This window comes from Chiroxiphia lanceolata, chromosome 1, assembly GCF_009829145.1.
Source record: "Chiroxiphia lanceolata isolate bChiLan1 chromosome 1, bChiLan1.pri, whole genome shotgun sequence".
NCBI lineage: Eukaryota > Metazoa > Chordata > Aves > Passeriformes > Pipridae > Chiroxiphia > Chiroxiphia lanceolata.
The window spans coordinates 85385995-85411512 of record NC_045637.1 but is presented as its reverse complement, the minus strand read 5'-3'; the positions used below and the strand labels follow the sequence as shown (position 1 = coordinate 85411512).

At 39.1% G+C, this 25518-nt stretch overlaps 1 protein-coding gene across 2 annotated transcripts in view; it reads right to left on the bottom strand.

The window, feature by feature from the left end:
* MYLK4 (myosin light chain kinase family member 4) overlaps positions 1-25518 on the bottom strand; it is an 81014-nt gene that overhangs the window by 43173 nt on the left and 12323 nt on the right. Inside the window, exon 2 of one of the 2 annotated variants that reach the window (XM_032682531.1) lies at positions 22412-22670. In XM_032682531.1, coding sequence (XP_032538422.1) covers positions 22412-22670 — 259 coding nt within the window. Of the gene's footprint in view, positions 1-16654; positions 16924-22411; positions 22671-25518 lie in introns of those variants that run through there. The other variant, XM_032682542.1, reaches the window with a different exon arrangement.

The following is a 25518-nucleotide window of genomic DNA, read 5'->3' as shown; positions in this document are numbered from 1 at the left end:
CACATGTCTTCTTTTTCAACTATTTTCTTCCCCCTAAAGTGTCCATTCCAAAATGAAACATGGCAAGTTCTCAGCCTTATAGCTGAATTTTGAAAGCTCTCACCTTTTTTGTCTCCTGTAAACCCCACATATTTCAACTGAATGATCATTCCAGATGCCTGGCCACCTGGCTGCAAAGGTTAACCACCTTCAGGGCCCAGCCAAAGACATTCAGCAAATTAAGAATATCAACAGCTGTTACAAAGATCCTACATGGCACTTCTTCAAATTTCAGTTACCTGGTGAGTTGTAGAAGGTGCTATGGTAGCTGGCAGGACACTGATATATAAAATAAGCCAAGATTCACCCAATATCTTCTATTACAAAGCCTTTTTGTTTTCATTTTTCAAGCTTTATTCAACTTGAAAACTTCCAAAAATGAACATCAGTCTTGTCATCATTGTTGCTAGAAATTTCAAATTAAATTATTCCCAGGAAAAACCCAGAAATTTTAAAGATGTTTTGTGTGTACTAAATATATACTTATGACCATTTACAAAAAATCTGGAGAGAGGACTCCTGCTGTCAAGTACTTGCCTTTACTAGCTGAATGAAAAAGCATTCATGGAGTCTATTCAAAGCCACATGCAAGCTGCACAGACCTTGTGCTCCTGGAGGCCAAGTTAAGGGGGGACTTTCCTTGCAGATGCAGGAAGTCTGAGCAAGATTTACCTTGCAGATGCTTCTTTCACTTTCAAGTGCCCACAGTGGCCCTGGCAGACGCATCCCTGAGCACTGATCTTTTTTTCCCATGCTTTCACTTCTGTCTACGACACCCTCCAGGCATTCTAGAATAAGTAAAGAACCTGTTTAAATGGAACGGAGTGAGTATCACAAGGAAGGATGCACTAAATAGGAAGAAGCAAAAGTTTTGAAAATCAAGCTGTTGTGAACATGTTCCTGTTTACCATCCAGAAGGGTCCCAAAAAAGTGGTATGCCTCCAGATGTTAGGACAGTCCATAAGACCTAGGGGAGAAACTCTGAGGGCTGCACATTTGACATTTTTCAACTTTTCAATGCTTTTCTTGGGAAACAGTGCTCCTTAAGGCAGGCCAGGAGTAAAATAACAGCTGTATCGTTCAGGAAAGAAGAAGAGCTAAGTTTTTATTTCATAGAAATGCTGCAGGAAAAGTGCTTTCGACCGTCAGTTTGGGCATCTGATGAGCGCAAGAACCCAAAAGACGCACAGTTGGATTACAGTGCCTTTATGAAACACTGTTTCCCCAACTTTAATGTCCAGGCTAAGTAAAACCATATAAGATTTAAAGTGCTTGGCCTTTGGGCCAACTAGCTAAGCAAAAAGAGCGCTTCCTTTGGCCAGCCATAGCTTTTCCTAAACAGAAGTTTCTTTTCATAGAAATTTTATCAACATGTAATACTGAATAAGTCTGCAGTTTGAGTAAATAATAAAATACACCAGTATTACAGAAGTTGGCTAAATAAAACAGAGGCTGGCATTACTGATTCATTAATATTCCACTCCTGAAACAGTGTGTTTCAGTCTGTAAATACTGAGGTAATGCTGGGGGTTTGTTTTTAGAAAAAAATTTTATTAGTTCTATGTTGCCTGCCGAGAAGCCTCACCTCCCTACCACACTGTATCAGTTAGACACTTGCAGTCCTACCTCTTAAATCCCTGATTTCATGCAACTACCAGAGTTTTCTCTTTCTTTTTTCTTCCTGAAATGCAACGCAGTCTTTCATTAGACTTTAAAGAACTCCAGTAGTCAGCATTATTAAACTAGAGTCCAAAATGAAAGCTTTGTATTAACAGAACGGCTCACATATAACAGATATAACACAATAACAGAATAGATCACAAGTGTCTTAAGACCAGGTATTTTCTCCTAGTGAGTACAGAAGAACGCAACTAATGGACTTGGTCTGTCTACTCAAGCTCAGCAGTTGTATCACTTCTTTGCCAAAATGCTTTCCTGTTGTCACCTGCTCCAAATTAAAAGTCTGTTACAGTGCCCACCTGCAGGCTACCAAAGTGAAGGCTTTACGCCTTTATCAAGTCCTTGATGCAGGATTAAGTATTAGTTTTATGAGGGTGATTTTAAGCTACAGACACCAGAACTGAGGTATGACCCATTTAGGAGAGCACTTCCACACAGGCGGCCAGAAGAGGTGCAAGGCAACCTTTGCCGACAGTAGTCGTGTTTCAGTGTGTTTCCACATCTGATGTCATTTAGGTGCATCCAGAAGTGTTTCTGACTGCTTTTTGAAAAGCCTTTGGGGAAAAGTTTCGCCTGATGTTCATACTTGTGAACTTCCAAAGTGCCTTCTTGAGTGCTCAGATCAAGACAACTGTGCTGCTATGTGATACTAATGGGAACGCTCCAGAAGCTGAAGAAAAGAGCATTCTGAACAACTGATGCAGGACATCAGCCACACGTACTGGTAAACAGGCCTAGTTTCTTAGCAAAGGAGATGGTCAGAGCAGTGCTCTCCTAGAAACTTGTCCAGCAAAAAGAAAGACAGGTGAAGAATTGTACCCTTACTTTTCCCACTTCCCCCACATAGTTGGCCCAATAACTAATTGGATTTCTTATCCAATAAGAATAGAAATAGAAAAGGGGGTGATGATGTTTAGGCAACATGGCCTGCTTGAACCTGTAACTTCCCTGTGCTTCTGCATAAGTTGGGGGGGGGGGCCCTATAGACTCTCTGATTTTGCACAGTGAAACAGGGACCAAAAATGTTAGGGATCTTGCTGTGTTGCACAGCTGACCACAGCAAACACCCTGTGTTATGCAATAACAATTAATAAACCTCATAAATAGGAAACTCTGACTTGAAAATGCAGCAGGATTTGGAAACGTTATATCTATGCAATGTAAGAAAACTAATATTCCCTAGGAGCCAGACCTTTTGCATTTACTGATGTGTTTTCAGGCTAAATTGTTACACAATTTTTGTACTGCAGAAAAAGGAAACATAACATTGCTTAGAAAAGGTTTGTTGTATTTACGTTAATGAAAGATCAGATCTGGATTCCTGAGTGTCTAGTGTCTCTGCTTCTGGGACAGGGAAACATGAGAAGAGCAGTCATGTTATGAAACAAACTCTCCTCTTACCTCAAAGGCACTCTCCTCTCTTCCCCTGACCTATCCTCATCTGTTCATATCTTCTATTTATGGAACTCCATTAACGTTACTCACTCTAATTTGATCACAAGTTTTTGGGTTCCATACAGAAACCTCCTGGCTGATTTCCATGGCCTCTGCACCATGGAAGATTAACTTCTGACCATGGGCTGCTGTCTCACTGAAACTCAGAAGGCCTCCCTGAATAAGAATCTCACCTCATGTTCCCCAGTTTTAGATACTGCTACTGGCCACCTGCAGCTGGGATGCTGGCCAACCTCTAGTTCAAAAATATTCATATGAAAACCCCTGCTTTATTGCTTGTAAGCCTTTCTTTCTGCTACTAGAACATAGTGCTTGCACCTGGAAACATTTGGAAGCCTTGCCGTGACCTCACTCACCTTTCTGCCTGTGGGGTTCAATTTCATGACTGCTGCATTTTTTTTTACTTAAATTTTTCATCTGACACTATGGAAAATGAACTGTGATTACCCAGAGCACAAGCCTCTATTCCCTGACCAATTCATATGATCCAGCATGGGAATTAAAAATAGCTGTCACTAGAGCTAACCAAAGAGTTTTCAAACAAAACACTGGAATGTGTTGGAAAATGATGGTTCATGAAAACAGAAGACTGATGGACACATGATGTGCTCTTACAAATAAAATTAACTGAGGAAGAAGGAAAAGCAATACTTGCAACCCTACTGAAATGAAGCACATCTATTTTTCATTTCAGTGCAGTTTTTCTTTTGCAGCCCTCTCTTCTAAGGCACAAAATTATTACAATGAAACTGAAAACCTTATGAAACAAGCCAGATTATAAATTTCTTTGCAAACTGATTTCAACCAGCTTGCTTAGTCAAAAGCGTTTTTATCTTCTGGAAACCTATTGACCAAACTGAAATGAACTTATTGTGAAATAAGATCAACTAAATTTGACATAAAACCATGGTTTTACATGAAGCTGAAGGTAGCTGATTTTGGTTTTAAATGCTAGTCTGTGTTGAACACAGCATACAGAATCAAGGCAGAGCATGAAGCTCTGACAACAGGTATAATTGTTGGGATCTGCGCTGATTTTTTTACTCTTTCTTCTCTCTTTTCTCCTTTCACCCCTACATCACTACTTCCTGACATTTTCCTTAGAAGAAATGGTTTCTTAACATCAAGTTTCACAGTATCCACATAGTACAGCCAAATCCTTCAATTCTTTGGTTCTGCTGTACTAGCTGTTTCAAATTTACTTTCAGCGGTAAACATTCCACAATGAGGAACATCACCATATATCAAGTAGCTGTAATCAGGCAGATCAGGTACCAGCAATTTTCCTAATAAAGATCCAGTGTCAGAGATCAAGCATGAAGGAACAGATGTCTGCATTGCCACCATACAGAATCAAGTGTCATGGATCAGGATTGTAACCGCAAGGAATGAAATGTCATGTGTGGCAGAGCAGAGAGCAGACATTATCTCTCCCTGTGTCTCTGTAGCTTCACCACTGGATGTCAAGGACTAATACAGCAAAGGCAAAGACGGTTAAATTATTGTTTTCTTAGGGGAATGCAGTGTTTCCTTGCCAAAAATTGATTTGGTGATATAGGTGTGTCTCTAGGCAGGCAGTACCTGCAGTTCTGTGTGTGCAGTTAATCTTTTCAGATGCTGCTAGTCATGCCTTTGACTTGCTGCTCAGTATATAAATACGTACATGTTTTTTTAAGGAATATTTCCTAAATGCATATAATGACAAGGGAACATCCCAAACTTGCATAGCAGTGCTCCTGAAGGGAGCTGAAGGGGCATGATTTCTTGAAAAGGTCCAGTTTGAATCTCAAGGACCTGCCATTGCTCTCTGCTCCTCTTGAACACTTGAACATACTATCAGTATGCCCAGTGCCTTAAGACTCAGCCAAAACTGGCAACTGTAGTAGAAGAGGAAGAAAAGAAAAAAAATACGAAGAAAAAAAACCCAAGGATTTTTTTTTTAATAGTAAAAAAAAAAATTAAATATTTTCTCTCATTTGTATCTTGTTTCAGGTTCAGCTTTTTGAGATCAAGGGGAAGATATCATGGAACTAAGGTCAATCAGTACTTATTTGCTGCAAAGAGACATGATTCTTCCAAATGGTCTAACCTGAATATCAAGGACCAGTCAGCCATCTGCTCCTCTCAAACACATTATCACTGTAACCCTGTCATTGTTCTGAAGCATTTTGTGCAAAGCTGTTGAATCTTGTTACCTGGGTGTTTAAATGTGACAGAACGTCCCTGCCTCTCCCTAACTCCACGCACAGTATCTCTTAGGCTCTCAAAATATGAAGAAACATTCAAAGAAGAATCAATTACTTAATCCACGTGCTAATACTGAATATGTGAAGATTAAGTAGGGAGATCCTGGTAGGTTATAAATTCACCCCATTTCAGAGCACTAACATGCATTCACCCACTTGAACAGACTAATCCAAATCAAGGAAAACATTCACTGTACAGGGGCACTGACAGAGCATTACACACACCAAAAAATTTACATGAACCTTGAATACCTTATTCCACTGTGGGGTAAAATAATTTATGTGTCCCAAATAGACACTTAGAGGTGTGCTTTAGTATGAATAACCAATGCAATTTGTTTCTCAGGGTTTCAGAGCTCATTAGAAATTTCATAGACAGAGTTAAATATGATTGCAAAGGAAAAGGTTTCAGATGCTTCATTAATGCTGCAGTGCCCCTCACAGCACTGTAAGTTAGTCCGCTCAAGCCTAGGACAGACTATTTGAGTACAATTGCTTTAAAATTTAGGTCTTTTTTTAAATACTTAACACAAAAAATCTGAGACAAAGTACAAGGGAGAAAGACAGGTAGAATGAAAGAAAAATAAATTGAAAAATAAATTAAAAATAAATTAATCTATTCCATCTTCGCTCTCTCCCCACCTTGCCTCCCCAAACTATGGGTAGATGTAATTAGCATTTGAAACATGAAACCCTGCAAATGCATTTGAACTGCAAAGCATTTCAGTGGCTTGCATCCTATCTTTCCTTCATCCAGGGTGGAATAGATACAAGTCTCTAAGGAAGGCATTAGAAGTTCCTTGTACAGTGATATCATTCACTCCTTATCTAGACAAGGATCATCTGGAGGCATAAATTTTGTTTCTGCCCTGCTTCATCTTGAGCTGGGAAATAAGGTTGGTGGATGCAAGCAGCTTTAACTTTTTTTTCTTATGTTAATACACAAAGTCACAAATCTGTAGACTTTAGGATAGGATGGGCAGTTTATAATTATGTATTCTAACTAGTTTGCATTAGTTCCTAAGAATTATCTTGTGATTCTCAAGTATCCCCCAGAAAACAGCTCATGGTCAACAAGCCTACCACTGCTGAACCAAAAAAGGAACCACCATTGTCCTCAGGAAGCATTTCTGGAAAGTACTGGCACAAGTAGGTTTACGGAGAACATCCAAAATGATGGTTTGAAACTATGACACATTTTGATAGTGTTTGGTATTAAGTCCTTGATATATGAGCCATCTGTAAATCCCATCTATTATTAGCAGGGATAAAGGAATATGCCTGGAGCCATTTAAGGAGCAGAAACAATTGGGAAGACGTGGACTCCTTATAGTTAACGTTCATAACACTGAATGCCATGATTAGAAAGTCTTATCAGCCCACAAAACTCATCACTATCTGCAGCTATTTCAGTTCCCAGTTAGCCAGAAAAGCAGAGCCAGCTACAGCCTTGCACCATTACATTTTGCGTCATGGGTCTCAACCTTCGTCGCTACAACACCTGCTGTGCTGGTGGCAACTACAGTCTTCTAACTTTTCAAGCTGCTCTGACACCATCAGCATCTCTTCTGAGGTCCACGGTCTCTCAGAGAGGCATGAAACCTGGTGTCTGCATTCAACTGCCCAGAGATTATGAGCAAAATCTTACAGGGTGAGCAGCATGCGCCTGTCACTGCAGAACCATCCATAGTTATGTCTGTCATCAGTTCTTCACCTCAACTCAAATATGAGCCTTGCCGTTTTGTCAGCCTGGAAAATCAGATGAATGGGCTATTCTTATCCATGTTTACTCCACAGCTATTAGAAATATGCATTCAATTTCCAGGCATTTACAGAGTTCACAAGGATCAGGCTACACAGAGATTCCCAGGAAGCTAATTGGCTCCTTTCCAGCACGGCACCCAAGTTCCCGTTCTCTTAGGATCTGAATATTCCCATTTACAAGCATAGTTGCCCCCTTGCAGCCCAGAGTAAGGGATGCAGAAATGTGGTCAAGGGCAACACTCCCTTTTCTTTTACAATGACAACAGGATCTTTCAGTCACTGTGATTGCGGCAAAGGTACAGAAAACCTTTCTAAAGGAAACACAACAGCAGTCAACTGATCTGTTTGGAAAGGACTTACAGAAAAGCCAGAAAAAAAAAATTTGTAGTAGAATTCAGTAGGCTGCTCTGCTGTGTTGTTTAGTTGTTTAATTTGTTTTCCAAATTTTAACCTGTCCCAAGAAAGACAAGGCACTGCAACAATCTCTCAATACCATCCTGAAGAAAATCCATGAAAATTAAGGATCCATTATAATCAGCAAAATCTGATTCAGAAAGTCAGCAAACAAGACTTCGTTTGCAAATTCTGAAATCTTATCTTCATACCTGTTTGGTTTTTTTCTGTTTATCCAGATATTCCCAGGAAAAGGCAACTCCCATTATAACCCTGTTGGCAACTCAGAATATGTCCACTCAAGTCACGCATATGTTAATTTACTTTCACAGCAGCTGTCGTAAGTCTGGTGATTTCTGATCCCTTGCATGTCTACCACAGAGCACAGGCACTTGGTATATGAAGTGTAAAAAAATGAAAATCATCTGGGAAAGGCAAGTGATTCCTGTTTCGTATTAACCCCCAGAATTTCTTCCCCACTCCTATAAAACCACAAACAACCAGTGACATCTTGATGGTTCTTTGTAGAATCCAGCTCTATTTTCATTCCTGAAGATAGATCTCTCTTTTCTATAGGGAAAGGTCATTAATGCTAACAAATGGAAGTAAAGAATCCAGGCTATTCGGTGCTGCCCATAATACAGAAGTCAGTGTAGGTAAAGACAAGTAGCCTTCCATTAAAATTGCTATGAAGCACTCTAAATCATAAAGGTATGTTCTGCCTTGTAGAACATGGAAATGTCTTCCCTCCATCCCTAAAATCATATTCCAGCACCACCAATTCCAAAAATATACTCTATTTGTGGGGTCTAGGCTAGCCAGATGGCTAAACCATTGCAGAATCAACTCTCAACATAGAGCACTGAAGAAACTGGCTGAAGCGAAATGGAAAGATTCCTCAATGAACAACATACAAGAGACTATGTAAATATGTGGGAAAGCCAGAAAGGCAGACATGGGAAAAGCTTAAAAGAAATTATGAGCATTGAGGAGACTATAAAAAATAAGATTTCTGAGGGGAGGAAGAGCAGAACTGATCTCATGCCATTACACCAGGAGACACCTACTCAAGCAAAGCCTCATACATATGCATATACAATACAGCTCTAGTATGACTATGTGCAACTATTGTCAATCCAAAAAGCAAGAAGATTCTGAGAAGAGAAAGAGCAAAAAGAAGAAAAATCAAAAAATCCAAGATTTATTTTTCTAAAAAAGCAACAACAGAAACTCAGAAAAAAAACCATTATAAATCAATCTGAATGTAATATGCTTTATAGGACTGAAGCCTGCATCATCTAAACCCTCTGAGGAACGACTTTCAGACAAAATTGGAGTATTAGCTCCATCCTTCTTCCAAAAGAGGTTTTTCACCACTGGAGGTCACTGTAAACTGTGGTTGCTCTTTATCAGTCTCTCAAAAGAAAATAAAAACATTGAACACGTTATCTAGGATCCAGGATCTGAGGTGAGACAGAGCTGAAATATCACTTGTTTGAAAAACACCTCTAGCTAACTGGGGAGGGCTTCTCTTTGCTGGAGACAGACTTACTGTTGTTTCAACTAATTCCAAGCAGAGCCACTGGCAGACAACTGAGAGTTTAAACATGTGCCTGTGAATACACGAGACTGGATTTGCCTGCCTCTCTTGCTGCTCTCGCAGACTCTCCCGGACACCAGCAAGCAAACAACAAGTAAGGTGATGAGGACACAACGGGAGACCTACTATTGCAGCTTATGAAATTCCCACGGGGTTTTTTAGAAAACAAAGGTAGGATTATCGGCATCAGGATCTCTAGAAAAAAAGACAAAAGTTTGACAACAGTTCCTAATAAAAACTTAAGCCTACTAGGTTTGAAGGTTTGAATCCTATGTAAACCATAGATCACTGCTCATCTGAATGCAATTTTCTTCTTTCTTTTCATTGCATTCAGATAATCATTATTGGGAACAATCAAACAATTTCTAGCTCACCCCATTCATTCAGATAGCAGTGCATACATACTATATACATTATAGATTTTAAACTGATGCTCAGATAGTGAAGAGATGTTAGTCTAAGTTCCTGTCTCCCATACTGTAGGAGTCCTACTGATATGAATATCGGAAGGAACAGAAGATGCTCACAAAACAGAGATGTTGGGCCACTTTCAGGGGAAATAAATTTGAAAGCACTGGAAAAGAATAAAGATAGATGAGATCAGCTAATTCCAGATGTATTAAAAAAAATAAATATGTAGCTTCATAAACCAAAGAATTTACATTTCAAGGACACCTCTGAAACTCCCATTTGACCACAATTCTGACCACAAATCAGGGGCAGCTGAGCAGCATTTTGATACAGAAGGGGAATCATCCCAATGCAGGTTTCTGTATTTTCTGTTCAGTGAAACACAACAGAACAATTCTTGGCTGCTGACAACCAGAATAACTCCAAAGGAGTTTGGCCTAGTTTGATCTAAATGGAGAACTTCTGTAAAAGACAAATAATCTGGGTGTCTGAAAAACCAAAAATAAATTAAAAAGGGACCAGCTTTTCTTCACTCCTCCTATTTATCTTTTAGTTTTCCCTTTATTCTTATGCACTTTAACCTATTTCAAGGAATCAGCAGCAGAAGGCTCATCACACAGTCCATGGTACAGCAAAATCTCAAGACCAAACCTTGGAGAATGAAGCTTGAAAAAATCTATAGATGTGATTAAAGCATTATACTCATTAAGCAAAGCTAGCTAAAAAGACAAGTTCACTGAAGAGTAATATCATTGATCTGCTGTGTCATTCTCCTTTCATTTTTATTTACACATAGAATATGAGTACCTTGAAAGAGTAATTGTCTTTTTACTGGATGTATGCTCAGACAACCTCAATGTAAATAAATACATAATACCCAACAGTCCTGATTTAACAAAGGATTTCAACACATGTTTAATTTCAAGCATGTGAATAGACTCCCTGTAATTAATGTGTAATCTGAGACCACCCACATCGTGAAGCATCTCTAGCCATATCCTTTAGCATGTCATTTTAGCTTACTGGAAGGTAAGAAATCCCATCTTTCCACTGGAACAAAGAGTACTTGCTTGCCTGCAATCTTAATTGACTAACAGAGAGCAGTACTTTAAATGTCCTACACAGTTCAGAAAGCTAGGCTTTAGTTTCATCTACTTCTTTCTAATACTGAATGAATCTTTTGAGCTACAGTGGAGTATCACAAAGACCAAAGAAAGCATACCTTCATAAGCTGAGAAAAAAAACCAGGACAGATATCGAACAATGGATAAACAGGTGCTCAAAAGAAATGTTTTGTTGGTGTTTTTTCCTAGAAAATGTTTATTTGGCATAAACATCGGTGTTTCATTTGACAAATTAATTCTCATTCCAAATTCATGCTGATAAAACTCACTACAGAGAAGCATCTCTCTTCTTGACTTTCCTTGTATTGATAGGTCTTTATTAAGATTTTCAAAGTAAGTCACAAAATGCAGTTTCTAAAGTCAAATGTCATTGAAAGGGAGGGGGGATATTTAAGAGTCTAGACACTTCGGTGTCTGCTGAACATTTTGGAAAACCATTCATAGTTCCAGACACTGCATACATGAAGAGTACGATTCCAGATGGAGGAGATCCTGGGAACTATAGGAGAATCGGTAGATCTGGAAATAGAGCTTAAATCATTATTGCCAACCCATACTCTTTCAATTATGCGTTCCACTGATTTTGGAACCCAGAGATATCTAAGAAGCCAATATTCTCTACCACAGTGAAATGGAGAAGACTGAAGAATTTGTGGGGGGGAAAAATATCTCCCACATACTTGGCAAATGATAGCTAATAATGTGAAGGCTTTCATACAACATGTGTCAGAGAATACAATCCCAGATAAAAGAAACAGGTGTGATAAGGAAGACATTTCTTTCATTGCAAGGGGGTCCTGCTGCAGTAGCAGCATAACTCAGGCCCTGACCTGGAAGTCAGAAAGTCTGGCTTACAGCCCTGCTTCTGTCACAGATCTGCTGGGTGATCTTGGATACTTATTTCCATCCCTGTAAGCTCCTGCTTCTCCACTCAGTTTCCTAATGGTCTATCTACTTAGACAGTAATGTCTCCGATGTGACAACTGTCAGAATGTACATAAATAATCTCTGATGCATTTAAACTTCATATTGTCTGAGGATATAAGGAGCAAATTCTCATCCTGAGCTGGCCTCCTGAAATATCTAACCATGCATGAAACTACTGCTAATGAAGCAGGGTGACCTCGTAAGGCATAGTGTGAGCCAGGATTAGTGCAGAGGCATCCCACAAGGTTTCTTTACAAGTCCCATGCTAGCCCTCACAAACATTTTTAATCACTCCATTGGCAACTGCTGGCAGAATTCCTAGCCAAAGATTTGCATGCCTGTTCTCTGGAGCAGCTGCCTGACAAACCATTTTTAGTGCAATTTTTATGCAGCATTAAGTGTACAAGGTGTTATCCTTATAGCAAGGAAAGTGCTGTAAATACTGTGTTTAAGAAGCCCAGTAACTAACCATGACAGGAGAGGCATGTGGAATCAGCATAAGGAAAAAAAAATTCTTTCAAAACCAGGCCCAAATTAAGTTTTTGGATAAATTCCTGCCTTTGCCTGTGTCTCTATTTTAACAGACAGTGAATTATTCTGTAACTAAAAATGAAGCGCACACACACAAGGGAGATTAAAGGTACAGATCTTGGATGTAAGCAGGAAGATGCTGTTTAGCAACTAGAATGTTGTCTTGAAAGAAGAACAGCTTAAAGGATTAGAAGTGACTAAAACAAAAACACAAATTAATAGTTTTAGTAAGTTTGTCTGATTCATTTGTCCTAGACTTCTAAATTTTGCTCATTCTTCCATTTTAGTGATGCTAAAAGGAGTTAGGTTTAGACCTCCAACTTTTTAGATGTCCTCACCATCAAGACACATTTCCATACTGTACATTTCTATTCTTATAGAATAGGTTTCTTATGAAACCATAATAAAGCCTTGTTAAGATACAAGTTGGAAGAAATACACAGCGTAGGTATAAATAGGAGAATGTAGGATGCCTCTGTTATGGTCTAAAACATGCAGGTCCAAGAGGCTTTAGGTGACCTCTCCAGATTTAGAACTACCAAACAAGTTTCAGAAAAGTGTTTGGTTTGACGAAAGCAACAATTCCTTTAGTGAACATGTCCTTTAAAATGCAATGATATTAATGTCTATGGCAGCATCAAAGGTCAAGAGAAAATCATCCCACACCTTGTTGTCTCCCTGCCAATAGTTAAGTTAAAAGGCTGTGATTTTCTCTATCGTCACCAACTACAGTCACTATTCAAGATATGAGATAAACTAGACAGACTCATAACTAGATTGGGTCCTAACTGAAATTAAACCTGTCTGCCCACATATCTGCTCCATCACCGTTTAGTCCAGGCATGGTGTTAGGGAGATCTTGTGTACCAATATGCCTGCTTAGTTAGCCTTGAAAATAGGGAACTATTGAAAAATACTTTCTTCCATTTTTAATATCAATAACAAATTAATTTACGTATATTATAACAACATCCTGTGTACTTTCTTTAGCATAAAGTCATATTATAGAGCCCCATTTTAATTTCTCCCAGGAATTTCTTTTGTAAATGTCAAATAAGCACTTAAAAGCACTTGACTACATAGCACTTAAAAAAAATTCTTCCTTACATATGTTACAATGCATGCCTAACTTATGTTTTCAATATAAGCAATTAAGCAATTTTTTTAACTCAAGACGGAAAAATAAACCATTTTCAGCAAACACATGAGGACCAAACTCCAGGAATTACATTGGGTTGTCCATATAAGGGGGAAAATGAAGATTCTCAACTCCTCAAAATGCTCATTACATGTTAAGTTTCCATTCAAGGTGTTAGAAATGTGACGACTCACATGCAAGGGCCCTTGTTTGGAATCCTCATGCCACACTCAGCACTGGAAAGTCACTTTTACTGCACCGTGACTTCTGCTAAATGTGTTCACTAGACATTGCACAAGGGTGCCAGAAAAGAAAGGTCACAGGGACTGTCTGAGTGTCTCTCCCTGGACCTCCGTGTATATTACAAATTGGTTGGATAGGTAATCTGTAACAAGACACTTCTGAATGATCAGGACCAAAAGAATTCTTTGCGAAGCCGTGCACCTAAGGTCAAAAAGGAGCTCTCAAGAGAAGACAGACAAGATGCAACATCTTTTACACAGAAGTAAATACATATGCCTTTGCTGTATTGAAACTCATTTGATTTTCATATGTTTTAGCAGTCACATATTCCAAAAGTTATGATAAACCTCTCCCCACGGTATTCATAGGAACTAAATAAAAACCAAGAATTAATTGCGTGAGGAAGGAGTGAATTGCATGTAAAGGAACACCAGAAAAATAAAGACAACTAGAAGATACTACAAATGCTTGAAATTTTTGATCCTGAACCAAATGGTGTGCAGGACCTTTGCAAAGTAATCAGCATTCATTAAATGGCTGGGATCCAGCAGGCTGAGGGTTCAGAGGCATGCCTCCCCTCAGACCTCAGCATATAGCTATGTAAAGAGGGGACTAGACAGAGTCAGCAATTTCATTTCCATATTGCAGATGTCTCTGCACAGATGTCACTGACTGAGAGTATGACCTGAGCATAATCTTCAGCCACCTCTCTACCATTTTCCCATTTCACTTCTCCCTCACCCAGATGTACAGACAATGAATTCTGTGGAGTGGATCCAACCTGTACTATGCCTCACACAATCCCAGTTAGGGTCTCTGCTTGCTCATAATAACACACGTAATTATTACCAAAGGCCCTTCACAACCCAATGAACAAATACACGCTTACCAAAGGTACAGTTACCTCCACTGGCAGTAGTATTCTGCTGCAGTATCGCATACAGAAACAAAATGGATTTACTGCTTGTTACTTGTTATAGCTCTAATGCTTCTTTCTCAATTAACAGTCCTTTGAGGAATGAGCATCATGACCAAAGGGTAGCACTATTCCCTCATGCTCCCTTAGGAAGCCAAACTCTCATTTTCATCTGAACCCCAGAAAAATGAGCAAGACCCACAGAGTTCTTTTGATCCCAGCCCCTTTTTTCCTCACGTTGGGAGTTCAAGGATGTACCACTCTCAAATATGATCTCTGGCAGAGAACACCAGCCTAGCCTTTCTCATCATAGCAGTCCAAATCTTCACAGGTCTGAGAGCCACAGGACACATATCTGCATGCAGAGGAGCAAGGCAGCTCTAGGAACTGTTTACTTGCAGTTGACAACAATGTTTCTCTAGAAAGGGAAGGGGAAGGATGAGTCTGGAATGGACATGCCGTGGGGTCCTGAGATGACACAACAATCTTGGTTGCAGGCTGCTGTTGGCTCATTTCCTCCCAAAGCATTCAGATTACCCAGGAGTCCCTGCATGAGCACAGCCCTACTGCCAATCCCTGGCAAGGACACTTGCCCTGCCCTTGGAATACTTGTGAGTCATGCCACCTTTCTATGTATGAGGACTTCTGAGACAGCCTAGGAAACTTGCACTTTATGAAAGACCTTCTAACTCAGAAGAACAAATGCAACATAGGCAAACCCATTAAAAAAAAAAAAGTCTGGCAGATATTACCACTCTGAATTTCAAAAGTGGGTTTATGACATGCAACAAAACTAGCAAAGAGCTCTGACAGCCACTGACTTATGCAAAATTCAGGAAAAATATTTTAGTGCTGATAAGGTCTAGAAAACAATCTCTGGTGGTCTTAATACAGGGCATTTTAAAATCTGCTTTCTTCACAATGCAATGTATATAGTTCTCTTGCTAACAAATATCATTTATTACATTGGCCTTAGGTCTTAAAAACTGGAAAATAAATTGACAGTAGCAAAACAGTAGAAGTGCAATACAAATAGGACAGTGGAATGAAATGAACTTTTTTTTCATTTCGAATTACAATTCACTCAAAACAAAATGCAAAATCTTAATGAACTAGGCATAAGCAAAAGAGTGGATCTTTTTTCAAGCTCATGTGTGAGTGCAGGAAGTTTCAGACTGCATCAGAGACAAAATGCAAACTACCAATCACAGACGTGATTTTTTTTCTATATGCCGGGTGATTTCTTTGTGAATCTTATTAATCTTGACTGCTGATATGTGTAACATATTTCAGTTATTCTACTTATCACTGACTTATGCGCTCCTCACATTATGTGTGAAAAATTCTGTTAAATTCTGTTATATATTCACACACTAGGTCGTTGCTCTTTTGGCTAATAGTACTAGAAGAATATAAGTGTGAGGTTGCAGACTTTTCAGATCTCAAACCTTTTACATGAAAACAGAGATTTTGACAGGTGGGTTTTTTCACAGAAAGAAAGAAAAATATCACTTGTGACAAACTAACTAAAATGCTAAACATTCCAGCAATCTACATCCTTGGAGCTACTTTAGAACAAGTGGTTTTGCCTTTCTAAACTCATATATTTCTTTTGTTTAAGTCATGTTCCCTGTTAAGAATTCTTCTGAAAGGTCTTGAGCTACATCATGATGGGTCATCACTGCATTACTTTCTGGGAAATCACAGCAAATGTGGATACTATCTTTGCAACATCTAGTGATATAATAACTAGTGATGTTACTTCTCAGGGGATATAATGCTACGGTCACTTGACAGTGACAGGAAAATGAGGGTCGTGCGCCTTACAGGGATCTCTGAGACCCACGGCCAGAAGGGCTGGCAATCTTGCTCCCACCACAGCCAAAAAGGGTAACCTTGAGGTTGCCCCTTTTACTGCACCCAGTAGAGGTCACTAGAGGATGCATCAAGTTTTAATAGCAAGACAAAGCCCTCCAACAGCAAGGGGAGAGATGCACCTTTCTGAAAAGTACATCATCTGCCTAGGATTGACTGCCAGGTAGACTCTTGTAAAAGAGAGAAACACATGCCGCTCCATGAAAAAAGAGATACATGGCTACATTGGAACACAAGCAGCATTCATCCAGTTAAACAATATTGATACCGAGCAGTGAAATATATCTAACTTATTAAAAGTATATCTACTACCTGTGCATTTCCAGATGCGGGGATCCCTTTCTTTCTTCCACAGCTTAACACAGTCCACAAGGTGTGCCAGAGATATGAAGCCAAAAGGCAGAAATTATCTACAATCCAGGCAGCATTTCTTTGCAGGATTAGATCCATCCCTTTAATTTTAATCATCTGATTAACTTGGTTCTCCCACTCTAGCAGATGTAATTTGGCAGATACCCTCAAAACCCTCCCCAGCTCTGTAAGTACCACCTAGCTAGACAAGGCTCAGACACGCAGTAAGATCCCATCTCACACTTCAACACATTCCCTGAACCTATAAGGAAAAGAAGTGATGGACTACTGACAAGCATGAAACAGGTGCACGGATCTACACGAGATGCGTGTTGCATGGACTCGAAAGGCAATTACTCCGACATTCCAGAACTTCTCAAACGAAAGCAAACTGTTAGTGCATTCCGTTTGCAGTTAGCATTTCAGGCCATTGGTCATCTTTTTTTTTTCCTTTTTAATAGGCAAGAAATGGAAAAAAAAATTCAAGGCAACAACTTAAAATGTGTCATGGTGCACATGCATAGAAAGGTCAGTTTGAAATGCCATAGCTTTACTGTGTGCAGTCCCTTCTGTTCCTATGTTTGCAGTCTATCTATGTAACTCCCAAGCCAACACCATGCAGAAACGGGGTCCTAGCTGTCTCCTCATCTCATATCCAGCATCTGCTCACCTGCCAACCTTCAAGTCCTTCATCAAAAGGATGGAGGTACTCGATTATTTCAACCACATGGATGTGAAACTTTCAATATCATCAAGGTGTCTTCTTTCCCCTAAAATCTCCAGAAACACATAAGACTACTTCTGTTGAATTTTCCGAAGCAATTCAGTGTGACGCCAATTCTGCGTGGAAAATTTTCAATTAAACAGACAAAACCTGGGAAATTTTTAAACTGAAAACAGGTCTTAAAACTGCAAGTGGTAAGCAACTTTAATAAAAAATCCTTCTACCAGCTCCATTGTAAGTCCAGGGAAGTTGTTTTTCTTCTAGAGATGGAAAAATAAAAATCTGAGGAACAAAGCACGTTGTGGTTTATTCTCTAACACTTAAGGATATAAGGATATATGTATGGATTCTGAAGGACCATTATATAAGGAGTCCTTATGTATAAGGATTATACATCTTCCATGCAACAGCTGCCCATAATTATAGGGCACTAAGAGTCATTGTGGAAGATGAAGCAGTCATTTCTCCTCTGCTTGGGTACTGACCTGATCAGAGGTGAATAAGCAAACAATATGAGTACCAGAAATCTCGAGTGCTAAAAAATTCACAAATCAAGCTACAAAAATTACATAATTTGGAAAAATAAAGTAAAGAAATTAAAGAAAAGAAAATAAAGAAATTGAAAAATTGGCTGTTTTCCTTTCCTTAGTCAGCTTCTGACTTCTGTGACTTCAAAGCACTCTCAAGCCACCTTTTGAGTTATTATGTAGTCATTGTGTTGGGGAGGGTCAGTTTAGTTGTGGGGAGGTTTTTTTCAGCTGGGAAACATTGATATTCTTCTCTTCTTTCTGAGAAAGACAGACAAATGTTTTCACAAGCATGGGAAGGGGGAGCATTAGCTAAAACAAAGCTGCCTGGAATCGTGGAATCACACACATTGCCGCATGACAACAGAGTGCCGTGAAGTTGGGAGGTGAAGAGTGCACCACAAAAAGTACACTCTGTAAAGCTGCAGCAGACTGAGGTTGACAGAGTGATATCTGATAACAGCATTCCAAGCAAGCTAAAAAGGCAATTGGTAAAACAAAATGGGCCCAAACTTGGCTGAAGTCCACTTCCACTTTTCTGACCATACCAAGGCAAGCTTTAGCCACGGTTCTTCAATTTCAAGGCTGAAGAAAGCCTTGAGGGGTTTGATCTCTTCTTCATTAGTTAAGAAGTTATACTACAAATGTATTGAGTACCTTGCAGGATTTTTTTAAAGAGTCATTTTTGATTAAAATTGTAAAACAAGAAATAAGTTTCTGTCAATATACTTAGGTCAATATCTTGAACAGTGTTGGGGGTAGAGAAAAGTTACTTTGGTTTAATTATGCAATAATTTTTTGCCATGACTCTGGCCTCCCCTGAAAAAAGGAACTTGGAAAAGTAACATTACCACAGCACAATCGTTTCCAATACAGAAGCTGCAGAGAAAGTAACTGCTACAGAAATGGTGGTGGTGGTGAAGGGGGTGAAAGAACACTCAAACGAGACAAGGCTGATCACATTCTGCCTGGAGACAAGGAATTAGAGGACAATTAGCCATCCCCAGGCCTAGCTTAACTGAACATCAAATATTGAATGCATCAAATAGTTCTAGCTGAACTAAATATTTAGAAATTAGTCCTTAAAATGTTTTCAGAATATTATCAAAAGGATATGTTTGCATAAAACGTGCTCTAAAATTATCCTCTTCAGGGTCAGTGACTTGTGTTTAAATCCCGGCTCCATGATTCGCGTGCGTGCAACTTGATTCTTTTCTATTAGTGATGTTCAGAATTGTAGAAGATCCTAGGCTCCTATTTCCCCTGTTAACTCACCCACGTTGGATACTAATTTCATGACCACTTTCTGCAGATAGCAGTTCTAAATTAAACAATTCTAATTGCATTCTCAACCTAAATATTAACCAGGTAAGAGCCAGAGGAAGAGATAGCACATTCGATGACCAACTCATGAGATGTGCAGCTCTGGTTGGGCCATCAAAAGCAGTCTAGGTGGTCAGCTTGGAGCTCATTGGGTAAATGCAGCTGGGTAAATTGTGTGGTTGCTTCACAATCAATTTACATTTGCATAACATGGTGCTGTTGTCAGAAGGGATTGTTTCACCTTCTCACATCTGCTTCTTCCTACCCTGTGCCACCCCCTCTCTTGGACCACTAACTTCAGACACCTTGTTGTGTCTATTCAGTGCAATGGGTCAAGGATAGGTCTGGATTTTTATTCTTTCTTCAATCTGGTTCTCACACATGAAAATGTTCCTATAGAACAAAATGTCTCTCACTTGTTAACATATAACCTGAAGCAAAACTTCATTCCTGAAGACAGAACGTAGCAAGCCACAAAGACGTGTGCTGCCAACAGTACAAATGGGGGACAAGAGGGCGTTCTAAACAAAACACGTGTAAAATAGGTCAGGAGCAGCTTTGTCATGAGTTGTCATTCCGTCCAAGAAGGAAATGGTCCGTAAAGAGCTGCTGTGCAAAGGGTGCCATCTAGAGGGAAGCAGCGGCACAGCTTCTCGACAGCACCAATTGTTCATAATTGATGGTCAACAATTCCTGGGTCTACTTTCCCCAGCAGTCTTTTAATAGCTCTGAAAGTTATTATTATTATCATTATCATTATTATTACTATATTAGTTTGGGGGTTTTTTTTACAAAAACATGCTGTACCAAAATATGAAAATTGTGTTTGCTTTATTTTTTTAATTGTATCTAGAAAAATAGTTGTTTTGAGGAAGTGGATCATTTTCTTCTTTAATAATAATCATTTAGTTTCAGCCAGAATTATTTCTTCCAGCAAGGACACACTTTGACCACTCTCCTCTAGATGGTCTCTTGGAGGTTTAGGTTAGGTATTAGAAAAAGGTTCTTTACCCAGAGCGTGGTTGAGCACTGGAATAGGCTCCCCAGGGAAGTGGTCAAGCTGAGAGAGTTCAAGAAGCATTTGGACAATGCTCTCAGGCACATGGTGTGACTCTTGGGGATGGTCCTATGCAGGGCAAAGAGTTGGACTCAATGATCCTTGTGGATCCCTTCCAACTTGGCATATTCTGTGTTTCTAGGGTTCCCATCCACTCCCATTTAAATGAATAGATGTTCTGTCATTGCTTTCAACTTCTTCCATAGAAATTACATACATATGCCCTCAAACATACACATTTAAATGCATACAGCTGATATTTCCTGCCAGCACATTCTTCTTTCCTTCCTCTCCTGGTCAGTAAGATAAAACTGCTCATCAGACCAGCAGACCAAGGTAAGACCTTTCAAAGGAAGGTTTTGGTTTTCCTTTCGTGGATATTAACACCACAGTTAAGGCCTAATTTTTTATCCCATTGAGAAATTCCTTAAAAAACAACCTGTGTGAAAGTGAAATTTTAAAAGCTTAGGACAAATATAACTAATGTTTATGTATTTGCAAACCTCACTCTGGTGAGGTATATTACCAGAGTTCAGTTAGATTGCCTTTCACCTTTGAAGTCTTGTTCCCAGGAGACCGATGAGCTAAAATGGGAATACAGAGCTATTTCTCCGGCTTGCAACTAGCCACCAGCTGTTCATCTTCTAAATGTATTCCTTTCTTCTCTAGCGCACCTCCAAACTCTCCCTGTTTTTTCTCACAACACTCTTAAGAAAGAGCCAGTTCCAACCATCAGACTGAAGAAGCAAACATCAAGTCAATGAGTTAAGAGACTGCAGCACAAAGAAGTGAAAAATCCCACCACCTCAGTTACTATCTTGAATTCATCATCAAGCATAGATACATTAACACAGGCAAAGCAGCTCTCAGTCTTTTTCCTTACCCTAAGGATAATAAACTTAAGGGAAGAGCTACATAGCAGAAACAGCAGGTTTTGCTGTCTCACTTGTGCAACTTGTTATTTTCACAATGGAAGAAAATTCTTTTAGAAGAATCATTGACATTCTCCAAACCCTGACCACCCAATTCTATTTTTTTTTTTTAGTACTCATTTTCACTGTAACACTAAATGAAACTCTCTAAAATAAACACATCCTACTTATACGAGACATGCTTTGTTTGTTTTAATATACAGATCATTTTCTATGTCTATAAAGAAAAGACTGGAATAATTTTGAAAAAAAGTGACCCAACAAATTAAGAATTATCAAAAATTCAACTTCCCAAATTGATAATACAAATGAAAACATATGGAATTTACTTATCATCTGAACACAAAAATATTCAGAATACTTGAAAAACTGCTTTATCATATCAGCACGATCAGCATACAAACAGCCACAGCACAAATTTTTCAAGTCTTTTCACAAACTGGTGTGTAAAATTAATCACTCATTGTCCTACTGCAAGCAGATTTTCTCAGTTCTTGTCTAAATGATGCATCAGTAAAAATACTGTTTCCCCTAGACTCTTGCATAGAAAAAAGCATAATACAAGAAAACATATTACTACTTCTAAACATATTTTGGCCTAATTTTCCTACCAGAGACCCCATACCACAATGCCCAGCGCTATTCTTACTGGACACAGGAGCAGCACAGAGTTATACTGCACATATGGTGCACTGCGTTAACCATGCTCTGTTCACCAGTTAATGGGGAGCAAAGGACAAAGTTACCTTCGTTCCTCTGGGAAATCTGTTCTTTCCATGGGATTCATTCAGTCCCCATGAACTCCAGTGCTGTTAGATAGTACAAATGCTTTCAAAACATGAATTCAACAAAATCCATGTTTAACTTCTGATTTTGAAGAGTGGCAGAACCACACAACTTTTTTTACAATTTCTGAATATTAAGTCCAGCCATAAATAAACCCCAGAACAACAATGGATGTGCTTGCTTCTATGAATACAAAAGATTAAAAGATGCTGACCAGTTTTTCACAGCTAAAGTACATTTTCACAGACAATAATGAAAGATTCAATTCTACTGAATTGAAGTCTACATAGTAAACTCCTTAACTAGCTGGAAAAAAGAAAGAGGCAGTGCTTTAGGAAGAGGAAATTAATTATGCAGTTAGTTAGTTACCTTTTCATCTTCTGTTCTAGGATGTGGTTCACTGAATTTTTCTTCCTTAAAGCTTCTAGTCATCTCCATTTTTTCCATATTCTGAAAAAAGGCTGTTTTTTCTAGTCTGTTTCTGTTGTATTGCGTATTTATCTCTTCCAGCCTGCTAATCTTAAGTAGCTTCATACTATGTCCAGTTAATTTACTGTCTGTTCTCCTCTCCACCTTAGATTCATAAACCAATGAACACTCGTAACTTCTGATTTCTCCTCCTTCTTGGCTGTACAAAAGAAAGACAAATAAGAGGCATTAGTGTTATTTTTGCATTTTATCTTAGAAAATTACTGTGTTGCAACACTTCATATTTCAACTCTCCTTATACTTGCTGAACCAATACACAAATACAGAGTTTACAGCACTAGCTGATCACAGATACAATTCTACATTTAACATCAGATAATTCAAGCAGGCTACAAGACCAATGTAATTTAATTTGTTCACAGAAACGATGTAGCTCTATCAAATCAATACGTATTGCTGTTGCTTGTAGACCTTGCTTATGGACCACTCTCCACTGTTTAGCTACTTCAGTGGTTCCCTGTTTCTCAACATGTTCTCTTTTCTGTTGCAGTTCCTGCAAGTTAACATGCAAAGACCCTGTTATTAGGTCCATAAGGATTTTAGACACTAAACAAAGTAGTTTAGGCATGAACACAGCCTTCCCTCTCTTCTCACTCTCCTGTATCACAGAAATAGGTAATTGCCAAATGGTGGAGATTTTAGGCCCTCTGTTGAAGGCTGCAGAAAAGCATAGTCCTCAGCTGGGTTCCTTCCCACTGTAGGCTCTCGTGATATACCTGGTACTTACATGATGTAGGATCATTGAGGCTTGTTTAATGGTAAGATTGGCTGGATGGTTATTCCAAGTCAAGCTGTTAGTTTTGATTCTCTTTAGAAGGGCTTTTATTCCACAACAAGGTGGTGGGTTCCCCCCTCAAGTAATCGCTACTTTGAACATACATTCTACACTTTGAATATATGTTCTACATATATTTGAATATACGAAGAATATATGTTCTACACTTTGAATATATGTTCTTTTGCACAAAGAATTATTTTAAAAGAGCGAGAGAAACTACTCTAAAATTCCTCTTAGCATCTCTGTGTAGACCCATGAAAGAGAAGACAAAAACATTTCCATTTTTTATTATTACATCTTCCTTCACTGTACTGGAAACCCAGGTACAAAAGCACAGTCCCAGTGCCTCAGCTCTAGAAGCTGAATCTGTTAAACCTCATTACACAGCTCATAGTTTTCAATTTAACTTGCATAAATACCATAAACTATATGGTGTAATTAAGTATATCTATATACAACCTTACAGTCATTAGAAGCACAGAGAAACAGCTTTCAGTGTACAACCAGAGACCCAATTAAATCAGTTACTTCAGTGTTTTAATCCCACATCTGTGCACATGCAACAGATTAGATGCGTACCTACATCACCTATCTCCTCTGCCCACAGTTAGCCTTCCAGACTTCCCAGATGAGAAAGATGCCACGTGATATCACATGTGATGCAGGAGATGGTTAGCTAGTGGTGACATTTAGAGATAATAGACAGCAACGGACCATGCAAGCAGCTTTCAAATAAGTCTTCCAGAGATATTTCTGCTACCATGTTATTGCAGTCCTAGATCATGCTGTTAATATGGGAGGGACACAAACACCATCATTGGACTGTAAGACATTCATCATCTGAAGTCTGTAAAAATATCCAGTCTGCTGCTTCTAGCCTCTCTCACCAGCTTTCAGGGCTTTGACATCCCTTTCCATCCCCTTCAGCTGAAAGAACACTTCATGAGATTTTCTTCCCCCATTTCTCAAGAGCAGGTTCTTGAGTTTTCCCAAAGGCTCTGACAATCACAGGTGACATACCCAAGGGCTAAGTGTAACCTTCGAGCCATTATTCTACAGATTCTTTGATCTACTCCAAGCCAAGGGGTGATGCAATATAATCCAAAGCTGTCAGAAAAAAACAGAAGATGCTTCTAGATGCCCTCCTGCTGCCTCAGTGTCTCCAGCTAATCAAATCCTACAGTGTTTTAGAGTGGCCTGGCTGTGAAGCCTGCTTCTGGCCTGACATGACTGCAGCCAAGAAAAACCGATTCAGGCTCTCCATAGCCCTTCCAAGAGTACATCATCCTCCAGACTTTGATCACCAATTGTGCCCATTCATCTAATGAGAATGACATGTCTAATTAAAGGACACGTTGTTCCTTCAAGCTGACCAGTAAGTGAGTTATCTGGGAAAATATTTATGGGATGGTAAGCTCAAACATCTTACTAGGCTCTATTGCCAAGCAGAGACTCAAACGTGATTTCCCTCTCCCCTATTATTATCTTAAGACATCCCTGAAACAATAAGCTAAACAATGGAAAGTTTCTAGGATGCACACACTGAAATTCGTTTGCAAGTGCCTCCTCCATAGTCCCAGAGAAGAAATCTCACCCTGGTCATATGCCACTGAACAACAGGAAACTATGACCTTCACATGGTGTGGAGCTCCATTTCCCACAAAGGAGGGTGAAAACCTTTCTCCAGTCATTTCCATTCCCCAGTTTTGGCCAGGGAGATACTTTCTTCTGGGTCATCTTCAGCAAGCCACTTTCTCACTTCAAGCAAAATAACTTGCTTCATGAACTACATCTTCACTTACGCACTCGGAAACCACACACACATCATAAACCAACAGAAATTTGCCTGGCTGTAAGAAAAGGCAGTACGTACCTACAGCCCTTCTACTTTTTCTGCCCAACAGCAGAAAACTAATATATTTGCACAATAAAAAAATATAAACAATATAGTAAATGTTTATAAAACTACTCAGAAATAGGTATTAGCCACAAAGAAGAACACATAAACAACCCCTTTTTGTGTCAACGTTTGGTTTTAGATCATAATCCCTTCAGTCAGAACTAGGTTTATGTGATGGGCTGTAAAGCATTTTTCTTGAAACTCAGTCCTTTGGCTTCCATCTTCAGTTCAAATAAAAACTTTATTTCTGACCCATTGGCCATTTTCTAACCAACCACTTTCAAATTTTAAGCCTGGGGGTACTGTTAG